A 13,364-nucleotide genomic window follows, 5' to 3' on the forward strand; every position below is an offset into this window, starting at 1 on the left:
AGTCCGTACTGTTGACATATTGCATCGAAAGATTTTGTTGCACTAAGATCGCCACCTAAAATGATACGGAGAGCTTTCTTTTGTAATCTCTCAAGAATAGCAATCTGACACTTAGTAAGTCCAGAGTACCATACAGGGCAAGCGTATTCAATTGTGGGCCTCACTTACATGATGTACACTGTTAGAAAGTCTTTAACAGAAACATAACTTCGTTTAAGTTGTCGCAAAAAGTAAAGCCTTCAGTTAAAGTTACTACACATGTTACTCATTTGGGAGTCCCACTTCAGATTACTCTGTATATAAATAAATGCCCAATAATTTCATACAGTCGGTTTGTTGAATTTGGAGATCAGAAATGTTGAAAGGGCGTAGACCCCGTGGATTACGACAAATGTTCATATACTGACATTTTGTAGGGTTTAGTGTCATTATGTTTAAATAGGACCAGTGTTGGAGATGATTGAGCTCATTTTGCATGTTTTAGGATTCGTTGGGCTCTGAGAATGTCTGACTTAATGTCAGGTCATCAACATGTTTATAGTGTTTTACGACCGGATGGTTGGGAACAAAATCGTTGATCATGACTAAAAATGATATAGACCCAAGTTTTGTTCCTTGTGGAATTCCAGCATGCAAGGACTCCCATGTTGACAAATCACCATTATAACGAACTGCCTGCAAACGGTCTGATAAGAAACTGCTCAGCCATGGAATTAAGGGAGCTCTCACCCCTAACTGAATAAACTTATTAATGACAATGTTGTGATCAACTCTGTCAAACGCCTTATTGAAATCAGTGGCAATTAACACGGCTGAATTCAGTGGCTTATCAAGAACACTGTGAATATCTTCCAAAAGTCTAACCAAACAATGAGTTGTAGATGAGCCCTTCAATGATCCAAACTGGTACTTATCAATGAAAAGTTTTATGCCACTAAGAATCCATTCCACAATGAAGTCTTCAAAGATCTTGGAAAATATACAAGTAAGCGAGATGGGACGAAGACTATCTATGCTTGGAGGGAAGGTCTTTGGAACAGGACCAACAAAAGCCTTTTTCCAAATTTCAGGTACTATTCCTTCCCAAAGAGAGCAATGAAAAATATCAGCGAAAGGAAAGCACAGCTCATAGGCAAATTCCTTTATTAGGCGTGGTGGAAAACAGTCAGGTCCTCCAGATTTACCCAATTTGACCTTTTTCAACTTACTGAAAACCTGTTGTGGTGTTAGAACTGGAACCGGCCATTCAGAAGGTAAGTACGCAAGTAGGTTACTCAGGTCTAAACGGGGAATGTCATCTGCTACTGAAGTAAACCTTCTGTTAATCTCATTAGCAATTTCTGAGGATGAAGTACCAGGTAGATTGAAACTTTGTTTACACTTAAAACCGGCTATTTTTTTAATTTGTTGGTTCCACTGCCTTGGATTGCTATTACTAAGCTTAGCTACGCTTACACTATAAAAAGCAGACGTTGTTACTTTTAAAAGCCTGTGATTTTGTTACGGAGTAACTTCCACAGACTTATTTTACCCTTATTAAATGCTTCCTGACGTTTCACAATAAGAGATTTAATCTCAGGGGTTATCCAAGGTTTGTCACTGTTGTGAACTTTTATAGTCTTAGTAGGAAAGTACTCGTCCTCAGCATTTTGCAAAGATTGATGAAAACATTCCACTTTGCCACCAGTTGTTGATGCTGACTTGACGACATTCCAGCCTTGTTTTGTAATCCACTGGCCAAACTCATGCCTGTTGGAGTCTCTAATCGGTTGTATGATCCGGCGTTGAAGGGAGTTTGGTTCATGAGATGACTTCAAAGGTAACCACAAGACTGTGTTAGGGTCACTCAGTCCTCTTCAGGTTTGTTAAAGTTTTATCCAGGATGGCTTGACCTCTCATAGGTGTGTTGACGATTTGGTCAAGGCCTTCCAGAGGACAGATGATCAGTCCCAAGTTTATTGAAGTCACCCAGAATGACTATTCCAGATGACGGGTATTTGGTCTGAAGCATGTCCAGGGTCGAAACTAAATGTTCAGTTAAAAGTTCTTCATATGATGACGCTGGTTGGTAGTAGAGGATGGCCGCCAATAGGCCAGAAACTGATCGTGGAAGGCACGACGGTTGAGCCTGCATCCATAGTACTTCAAGTTCATCTGGGGCTTTGACTTGGTATAAATATCTTATTTGAATATTGTCTCGTAAGTATAGAGCTACACCACCTCCTCTTTTGTGATTCCTTGGTTTGCTATAAATGTACCCAGGGATACTGAAGTGGCTAGAGTCAATGGTTGCTGGAAACCATGTTCGGAGATTGCGGCGATGTCTAGTTTGTTGTTACTAAGGATCACTGACAATTTGTCAGTCCACTGAACCAAAGATCTAGCATTCAGCAAGGCAAAAGATGGAAGTCTGCACCTTCCATTCCGCAGAGCAGGTTTAGTAGTTCTGATGATAATAAGATTACTTAAGTTCAGGTGCAAATCCGATCGGGACTCGATGTACTGTCGTGGACTAGAGAGTTTGTGCATGGTAAACAGTGAAATAACGACATTGATTGCTCTACTGTTGTGCTTTTTCCCCCGATACCTCGTTTAGACCATCCTTTCTTGACTCTGCAAATGTCCAAGGTTTTCAAAACATGCCACACTTTACTGGGTAGTTGGCATGATTTATCATCAAAGCTTGGTCTAAGTTCAAGGATCTCCAAACGCGACAAATATCGCTGATTGTTTGCTTGTCGGTTAGGCAAAAAGTCCTGGGTGTGGTTGCAGCTATCTTTGGTTGGTCCCCAGTCGGAGGAATTACCGTACCGATTTATTTTTTATTTTGTTTCATTTTTTTTTTCTTACCTGAAGTGGTTTCAAACGTTTCACCAATTTGTTAACCAGAGCCCTGCACTGTGTGCTGGTCAGCTCCAGTGTAGAGGCACCTGTTAATTTGGTTATCTCAGGGGTGCTCAACACTGAGCAGAGCAGCCAGTGTTGTTCCCGGGCACTACCACTTGTATGTTGAGTTCCATTTAGTTTGGATTGACTGACTGACAATGTTTTGGAACAAACGTTTCACCAATTTGTTAACCAGAGATTGACTGACTGACAATGTTTTGGAACCTCCATAGATTGTTGCCTCAATTCTAGCGCCTCTTTTGCAAGGTTCCTTCATTTGAAATGTCCAACAAGTCGGCTCACTCCCGCAATTACAGCGGAGATGTTTCACGAGGCAGTAAATCCCTTATTGATACATAGTTGCAACTTATGCACAGCGTAGCCAATGTCAAGTGTGTCATTTCTTTTTCAAAGGTCCTTAACATTTGCTGCATTGTCGTGCTCAACCACCAATAATTTCCCATTTAACTCCCAGTCCACAATGATTTGGCCAAGTTGGGCTGCAAGTGCAACAGCAGCGTGGCGCCGGGGCTGAGTGGCAGTCATGGAATCTTGTTCAGCTTGGGCTTCCGCATCAGGTCCTCTTCCCTCAGTCAAGTTTGCTGGTGCTGTGACCAGAGAGGTGTCCAGAACAGCGGACATGCTGGACTAATCCTCAAACAAAAAGCATACTGTCACTGTCATAAAGCCCTCTCGACTTGTTGAAATCCAGCAGTCTGTTGTTAGAGCCGCCCAGTCTGTGTGAGAAATATCAGCTTTAACCTCTCGTTTCTTTTCTTCAAACGTTTTGTGTAGATGAGACATGATGCTTTTTCTGTGACACCACGTCGTAGCCAGGCTCCCAGAAGTCGAGAAGTTGGTTTAGTCCCAACTAATAGGTTGGATAGTTTTAAGTTCTGAATTCTTAGTATCATTCCACTCTCGTTGCCACTTGTATTTATGATGATTGACAAGGTTATGTTTCACTTTGGTGTCAGTTAAAGGCAATTTGACACCAGTGTTCTCTTTTGTGGCCAGCTTTTTTTAACAATTTGATCCACTCTCTCATTTCCCTTAATCCCAGTGACCAGGGATCCACTCAAATGTGACATGATTAGCTTGGTTTTGAGTACTAATTAATTTGTGATGAATATCACAAATGGTTTTATTTGTACGGCTAGGCTAAGATAATTCCTGAAAATATGGTACATGTGTGGATCCACACTCTCATTTCCCTAAATCCCAGTGACCAGGGATCCACTCAAATGTGACATGACTGGCTTGATTTCGAATACTGATTAATTTGTGGATTGGCTGAATAGCTTCTATCAACTCCACTGCCAGTAAAATAGCAAAGAGTTCAGCTGTGAAAGTCGAGGCATCGTTATTTAATCTAACACCCTTAGAATAACTAAGTTGGGGTACGTAGAAACCACATTTTATACTACTTCACTTCGCTCATACGCATGAAAAACTGTTTCACTTTGCAGAACATCACTAAATAAGGAGAAATGACAGAACATATTCATTTCAGAATTTATTGAACATACATCATGGGGGCTGGCCTGCACGGGCACGCAGTGTGTCCAACAACTGTACCTTTATAGAAAAAAAAAAATTATATCGTTACTCAAATATTATCAATATCGCTGCCTTGGCGAACGCTCCCATCTGGGATAATGTATTCAAATAAAGAAAACAAAAATGTACACGGCATCTGCCTGCATGATACAAGGCACTTTATACATGTACGTGTACATGAAGTTTATAGCCGTAATCGCCTGTTGAACAGAATGACTACATTCCTGCCCAGAGGGCGTATCCACCCCACACCAACTTCCGCACCGTATGAAATATGAATTTCAAAAAATAAAAACATAAGTGACTGTCATACAACTCCAAGAATTTACACAACTGCTATAGAGGAAAGTCTATGACATAACTGCCTTGGTGACCGCCAGTCGCTGGTCCAAGTCTTGTTTGACATACCTATTTTTGGCCAATGTCATTTTCCATGGACTGTGCTGCATTATCCATTCTTCAGATATCCCATTATTGGTGAGGTGTGAAGCACCACCTGACCTGAAGCTGTGTAGGCTGTATTGTTTAACTTCACTAATTCTTATTCTCGACATCTTGTGCAACTCAAAGGTCTATTCTGTGTGCATTTCAGTGGAGTGAATATGCCAATGGCAACTTTAGATTTCCTCATGAAAATTTTCAGTATGTTATTGGTGAATACACGTCTTTGGTATCATACAAAAAGCTTTGGTCTCTTTCTCTAAAGACGTCAGCTTTTGACTTTGGAATAAAAATTTTGAGTCCTGGCATATTAGGCAATTCTGAGATGTGATTGGCTTTCAAGTCAGACATTTGGTTGTCTGAACAACCAGGCATATTTCAAGGTCACATACAGTGTAGCAAACACTAAGCAATGGCATGAGTGTACTGTCCTCTTTGAATTAGATGTCAATGATCTTTCTTAAACTGATGTAGGGTAACCGGTTGTTTTTGCACCGGAGGTTTGTGCAAGAGCCTTTTGGCACTGGAGAGGATATTTTGGACTAGCAGTGAATCTACGGGGTTCTTCATTGAATTCATTAGCGAGTGCAACCACTTAATGGCCGCCGCTGTCGCGATGATGACACTCTCCGAATTGTGGCTGGCCTTGAGTTGGGATAGATTCATGTATGTTGCTACAATTTTGTCCCGAATTCGGAATTGTGACCACCCTGTGAATTCAACCTGTGCAAAAATTTTCTACATCTATAAAAATAAGAAGTAACGGTTCCCTTCGATTTGCCCAAAATAGCTTCCAACAACAACTGGCTCTTGTAGTCCTTAAGGGATGCTGGAAACCCTGTCCAACAAGGTTGACTGAGGATAATCCGTTGGGAAAATAGAACACAAATTAATCAGGTGTGATCGACAATTTAACTGCAGCCATGACACCCTCAAATCTGGGTGACCCTAGTAGCAAATTCTAATTTCTTCCCTGTACAAGGGCCATATTTCCTGACTTCGTCAATAATCCCTTAATATAAGGATGAAATTTTGTCCACAATAAGGGCCAAAAGGGGCTAGCTGGCCACAATGGGAAAACTAAAAGCCTGCGCCCTTGACATAAGCAAAGGTGATTAAGAGCTTGTGAGATTAGGACTACTGGAAGGACCAAGAGGACATTTTCCCATGACCAATCTTAAGTGAAGGCATCAATGGCTTGGGCACCAGGGTTCCAAAATCTGGAAAAAAAAAGCGTGGCAATTTGGCATTGAAAAAAAGAAGCAAAGCAGTCAACCATTAGTGGACTCCATGAATTATTGATGACATTAAAAAAGTCTTCGGACAAAGACCAATCATCGGTATTTAGTAACTTGCTGACGTAATCAGCCTGATCGTTTAAAGCGCATGGAACCTATTGAACTTATGCATAATTTGCTGATTGAGGCAAAGATGGAAGATTTCAAAAGCAAGATGCTGGAGATCTGATTTCATGCTGTCGACTTCCATGATTCTGGCAGCAGTCTGGCTATCCATGAAAAACTTAACCCTGGCGTTGATAAGTAGAGAGAAAAAAAACCTTGCGCACATACCGCATGGTATCCAATTCCCTCCAAGTCAAACTTTGGGCTTTCTCAAAAATAGACAAGTTTTTATGGGCAACCTGATGGCTGCAGAAGCGATTGAACTTGCATCAGAAAACATTACTGTTTTGACCTTATGGGATGCAAAAACAAACTGTTCATTAAGGTTTCCTTGCCAAAACTGTAGTTCAATCCGACACATTCTGTCCAAGGTGATAACAATGTCTTCCTCTTTTAATTAGCTATAACTGCTTGGGAATATCTAGTTATTAGTCTCGTTATATTTCCCACAACGGGCGACAAAGAAATTATCTACCCAACTACCGAGTGCATTTAAATCTTCGACTGGACATGCAAGAGAATTACATGTATTTAACAAAGACATGGAATTCTAAGTTTATTAACATGTTTGTCGACTACTTTTAGAGTTCCCAGAGCAGAGTCCCATATCATGCCTAACCACAAGAGTAAAGATTGGGATGTCCACTTACTTTTGGATACGTTGTAAATAAAACCTGCCTTTAGTAGATCAGACCTGACATGATCAGAAACTATCTTGGCAAATTCGAGGTGTTAGTCTTTGGACTTTTGCTCTCGAGGGACAACTGCAAAACCATTGTCCCGATATACTGCAATTAGAATTCAAGTGTGATACCAAAGGTTTCAGCATTTTGGTAAAAATAAAAGGAGCCGAGGACAAGCCAAATGCCAGAACCATATATTCAAAATATCTCGGTTTACCATCTATGTCCCAGGAAAACCCTAAATATTTCTGGGGAGGGAGCAATTTGGATATGATGGTACCCAGATTTTAGATCGAATGGAAACAGTAGCGCATTAGGGGAAAGGTACTGTAAACTTATTTTCCAATCGTCTATTTTGAAATTTTCTGTTTGAATGAATTTATTTCAGGTGCTCAAATCCAAAATTAATCTCTTCTTGCTTTCGTTCTGACAAGATATTGATAAAGGACTGGTTATGTAAGAAGGAGATGATTATTCTACAGTTCTACCTGAAGCTAGTAACTCAAGCACCGTTTTGGAAACAAATTTGTTATTTGACAATGCAGAAGCATTGTTACGCAAAAACATGGATGAAGGGCGTTCGTTGAACAGTAGAAAATAACCATTGTTAATAATGGGAAAGATCATGTCATGAGCACCAATCTTGTGCCAAAAATCAATGTTGGATTTTAATCTTCCATTCCCCAAATGTCATCATTAACCCAATCGGGCATGTGCCTTTGCAATATACATGTACCTGGATGACATCAGCGAACTGGTCAATAAAATGGCATGCAGAAGAATGTTCCTGGCCAGGGAGCGATTGTATCGGTGGGGCCTCTGGACAACTGGGCGGTTGTGCTGGCGACGGCTTCGAGGTAGCAGAGGCCTGGGTGGGATTGCTACCTGGGAAATTAGGGCACGGCTTACTGGGAAGCTGAAGGAAGGGACAGATCAGGTACCTTGCTTGAACCACCACATTATGTCATTGATGACAGTGAATGGACAGGCTTCTGACCAATGTCCCTGCATTTCACAGGGGAAGCAGTCACTAAAAGCTGACAAGTCTGTTAGATAAAACAAAGTACATGTATCTCATCTTCATGGAAATAAATTATAGGCCATAAATCTACGTAATGTATTGGAACCCTTTCTTGTGGTTGGGGGAGGGGGGCTGGTGACCATAGGCACTTCTATGGCATTGGCGGTGGACACACAGCGTGGGTGCTAGGGCCTGAAGTGCTTTCGCTATCAAAGTGAATGGCATGTATACACTTAGTGAAAGGGCTGTGGTATGTGAAAGAAATGCAGGGCACCGTCTTACGTAATACCAGCGTGCCTAATTGCCAAACACAACAATATTTTCATGCTACTTTGCTTCGCTCACACGCATGAAAAACTGTTTTACTTTACAGAATGTCACTAAATAAGGAGAAGCGACAGAATACATGTATATACATTTTAGAATTACAGAATTGTTCAGAATGTACACCATGAGGGCTGGCTTGCGCGCGGGCATGTAGGCTGAATTAGAAAAGTATCAAGGGGCAAACAAGGGGAAACACAGGTACCTCAAAAATGACGACAATCGGCAGGATTCTGAGGATAGCCGGGGTCATGATTGTAGGCTCACTTCTTTCCCCGTTTCCGGGCCTCAATGTCCTTGAGGGCTTCCTCCTCGGCTGATTTGACAATCTTCTGTTTGTCTGCCGAAATGTTATTAATTTCTTGGACCAGCGGTGGACCAGCCCGCCTTGCTAGAATCTGCAATCTTGATTTTCTGCTTGCGTTCCGCCACCAGTTGTTCAGCCTCTTGAATCACTTCGATGGCTTGCTCCGTGTCGCCTCTGGAAATAACAGCTATTTATATGTTATCTAGAGCAATTTCGATTTTTCCACAATATTCGAATTGTGTCACGTTTCCTGGTTTTGTTAATTCTTTTACGTCCAGCTTGTTTTTGAGTTCCCGAATAGAACTTGAATCAGCCTTTGGTGTAGAAATGGCCTGCACATGAATTACTGAGGCATTTACATGTACGTCGTAAGTGTAGAGGGGGCTCTCCACATTCTATTTTGTAATTTGGTGAGAGATGTTCCATACATGTAAGTGCCCCAGTACATATTCAAGTGCTTTGTATTGAATACTGTTCAGTTTATTTTTATATTCAGGAGTAGCTGAGTTGAAAGCCTCGTTTCCATATTCAAGAACAGGCTTAATGAGCATTTCATACAGGTGAAGTGGAGTACTACTATCAGCTCCCCAGTCTGGCGTAAAATTACATTGAGTGATTTTACCGTAAATTTCCAGTGTATGCAGTTTCGTAATTATTCCCATAGGCCAAAAGGTGTCATAAGCTTTTTCTAGATCAAGAAAGACAGCAAGAGTACTTTCCTTAATAGCGAAACTTTGTTGATGCAAAATTTGAGATTAAATCTTTAGTGCTCCTTCCTTTCCAAAAGCCACATTGTTAATTGTTGAGTAATTTGTGTTTTTCAAGATACCAGGTGAGTCTATTGTTAACCATACGGTCCATTAATTTACAAATGTTAAACTCCACTCATGACTCCCCCTTTTTTTCCTATGCGCTCCAATATTTTGCTTGAATGGCACGTTGGAGACAAGACACCTGAAAGAGGAAAGTGCGGTTGTCTCTAAAGAGACATCAGTGCAAAATAATGGAGTGCTTTGACAACAAATTAACAGAATTCATAACAGATTAAATAATCAATCAGATTAATCAATCACTAAATCACCATAATAATCTGAACATCTCGAGTAAACGTACATTCCTTACTGAATATGTAAACACGCGGGTAATGTCAATTAAAATATTGCCTTCTGAAACTTTAACAAAATTCAAGCAGCATATGAAATACATGCCATACACTGCACAAAAACGCGTAATCAGAAGCTGAAATTGAAAGTAAGTGAGACATTTCTTTTGGAATTACTCTCCTCTGTCAGTGTGCTGTCTAGCGTACTTTGAGATGATTGAGTTACATCGCCATGCAATGGTAATCCTTGAACAGCAAAGTTGGCTTTGCGTTTCAAGGCATCACTCGTCCTCTTGTAGCTTCTCACCGTGTTGGATCTACATGTATGTCCCTTAACTTCGCAAATGAGTTGTTCGTCCACCTCATTTTCAAACATACATGTACATGTTGCAGCACTTGTACGCAACGATACTGAACCTGTCTACGGTTGTTGCAGACAACAACCGTAGACAGTTTTTGACGACCCAGTTGCTGTCCTGTGTACCAAACCTGACAACGTGGTTTGGCAAGTGGACTAAGGTAAAATGCATTCATTGATCTCTTTTCAGGGCAGTGTTGCAGATATTTCACATATACCAGTAGTTTTATGACCCGATGACAAGGTTTCATTTTGTTCTCGAAGACATCAACAATTTTAGGCTTAATTTTCCTGTGTTTGAGTCCTCCCTGGTTGGCTTTACATACATCTTCTGTGTACTGCAGGCTCCTTTCACTGTCTTTGTCAGTGATAAGTGTAAGCATGTATGTTCTTGCCCCCCCCCAACTTAGAGCAAAGTTAAGCCCAAGGAGGTAAATGAGAGTTGGGTTGCCACTTCCGAGAACTCCTGAAGACCACATCTTCGCTTCCTCCTCCATCGTTATAATCTCTGCTTGTTTGGGCTTGGATCCCAGTCCCACTGATGCTTTATCCTTCATCAGCCCATCCAAGGTATTCATTATCTGGATGAAATCTGGGTCCTGAAGGAATTTGTGAGCCCTGTTCAGCCTGTCGAAATGCAGTTGAATGCATATCTCTAGTTCATGCAAGGTCTGCCCGGGATAGTCCTCACAGTTTTGCTTGTTCACTTCACACAGAAAGCGAGATAGGGAGTAGTTCAACTCATCTTTACTCATGTCCTCGGGTCTCACATTGATTTGACTGATGTTCAGCGAAGGATTGTTGATTGCTGTCTGGTTTTGCTGAGCCTGCCACTGGCGAAACAGATCCAATGTCCACTTGATCTTTTTCAAAGTGCCGTCTGCCAACCTACACGTATATACAAAAAAGAAGGAATACATGTGCATGGGTTACAAGTTGTGTCGCAACAAATCAGCATTAACTTGTCATTCTTTCTTTTGACTGAAATGTAAAACTTTAAAACCAACCGGACTCTAAATTCTACTAATCAATCAGTTTATACCAAGGTCAACTCTTATCCAAGCATGTCAATTCGTACTAATTGATTGGCGCTTGTTTTTAAATAAATTGCAATTTTTGGTAACCTTAATTTAACTGAGCTCAATATTTGTATAATTTGGATGACGCGAATGCGGAATAAGAACTGCTGACTCCAAATAACGCAAAAAATGGAAAAAGGGATATTTTTCCTGACTTTTTTGTTTAAAAAATAGACAAAATTATTTTTGTCACCTTTTTCCCATTTTTCCTATCTTCCAACCCTGCAAGATTTCATGCTATGGTCTTCAATCACGAAATGAACCATGATGGTCAGACTAATGTTTTACAAATTGACATTTCAACGTTCATAAACATGCTGTAAATATTCTTACCTTTTTCATGTCATATTTGACATTTCTTCATCATAATTTGGCTTGTTGAATCATTTGAAGGCATCGTCTTCTTACGCTGCCTAACCAACACAACCCGAAATACCCGCAGCATCTTGTTCTTCAACGACCAAAGAAGTTCGTCATCTGAAATATCGGACACAATTGGCTGATAGGAAAATTTTGATAGATCAGCTTGGTGCGTCTCTCAAGGTTTTGGGGAGGCCTCTTTTATATCTTCGGGTCTTCCGCATTTCCTCTGTACGACAGTTGTGTCATGAAAGTTAGGCTCTTCCTATGGGCCGAGGGGAGTGTCGGTGGAATTTAATATACTTAGTAAATCACCCTGTGTCCCATGGCTACCGGACGACAGAGAGGTCGATTGAATTAGAAAAAACTCCATTTCGGAGTCACTCAAACTGCTCCATGCAATTGTCTCGAATGAAATCAAGCTGAAAAGAGCTTTCCAACTTCTTGTAGGCCCAACATCACAAAGCTTTCTTTGTTGCTGAAGAAATGGTCTGTTTTATTGGGAAATAATTCATTCTGAACCCAGCTTGTAGGCCGCTTTGTCATATTACGTAACATGCTGCTCAAAATTTCCTTTTGATAACAAAAACGCACCACTCGTGCCAAATATTGGAGTGCTAGGGCAATAAGGGAGCCACAGATGGAGTTTAAGTCGGATAATGCTGTTCGAATAATGAATGCAACATTCTTGCCCATGTCACATACCTCAGGCATTATCCTTTACGTAGATGTGAGAGCAATTGGACGATATGATTTTGGGTCAGAAGATTTTTGCCCAGGTTTCAATATGGGGACAAGAATTGCTTCTTTCCAAGTAGACAGGCATCGCGATGTATGCCAAATCAAGTTAAAGATCTGTAACAAAATCGCACGACTTTTTTAAGGAATATATTTAATAATGTCATTTGTTATGCCATCCTTACAAGGAGACGTACATTTGGCAGAATGAATAGCTTCGTTGAGCTCAACCACGCTAAAAAGTAAATGTAAATAGGGCAAATTGGAGTGCGTCTGCAGTGCGTATATTGATAGTTGTAGTATGAGAGAGGTTTGAATGCGCTACCGAGATTCAGTCATTGAAATGCCAGCTCTCAAAGCTAAGCAGCCTTAGGGTGTAACACAAAGGTTCCTTCAGGGTAATATTGAGCCCAACTGTCCTTCGATAAACTTCAGTTTTGTTTTGTTTTGTCGTCGGATCTGTACGCATATCCTCTGTTCCTTGAAGATATGTCACTTATTGTTTATTTGAACTCTAACCCTGTCTTTGGTGGTATTTTCTCCCCAGGTGGCTGTTCACAAGTCAACAGCAAGCCTGTACTCATGTCTCAAGCAATCATCCTGATGTCAAGAGGATGAACTGGTCCCGATGTGTCCATGTTGAATCGGTGAGTCTCTTTCTTTTCAGGTTGCTTAATCACATTGTCCTTGCCCAAGAGGTTCATTGTGGGTACAAATGTTATGTTTTATTAGTGGAGTGTTGTCAATGGAGTAAAATTCTAGCAGGTTGGCATCAAATGAAGCAAAGCCATTGTGAGGCTGAGGAAACTTTTTGTTCAATTTCCTGCCTGGTTGTTCATAAAAATGATGTTCCAGTGGCTCAGTTTTATGTTAGCTCTTTGGTTGTACAAAAGTACAAAACAGTCTCGACCATTCCAGGTTTTTTTTTAATTAACTTAAAAAAGGAATAATGAAAATGGATTATTTGAAGAATACATCAAATTTTGTGAAGTCCATCGGCAATAAGATGTTTGTGAACACTTTTGGACATCATACATGTTTATATAGTTACTAATTTCTGTGCTGTAGAATCAGCTTGAAATTCATTAGTCCAACAGTGACT

At 40.7% G+C, this 13,364-nt stretch overlaps 1 protein-coding gene across 5 annotated transcripts in view; it reads left to right on the forward strand.

Moving 5' to 3' along the window:
* Positions 1-13,364, forward strand: part of LOC110989103 (uncharacterized) — a 37,951-nt gene that overhangs the window by 15,448 nt on the left and 9,139 nt on the right. For all 5 annotated transcript variants that reach the window (XM_087133610.1, XM_022253232.2, XR_015424499.1 and 2 more), the window contains one exon: positions 12,810-12,909. In XM_087133610.1, coding sequence (XP_086989736.1) covers positions 12,810-12,909 — 100 coding nt within the window. Of the gene's footprint in view, positions 1-12,809; positions 12,910-13,364 lie in introns of those variants that run through there.

The sequence above is a fragment of the Acanthaster planci genome, linkage group LG02 (genome assembly GCF_054643075.1).
Source record: "Acanthaster planci isolate LZ-2023a linkage group LG02, COTS_SCS, whole genome shotgun sequence".
NCBI lineage: Eukaryota > Metazoa > Echinodermata > Asteroidea > Valvatida > Acanthasteridae > Acanthaster > Acanthaster planci.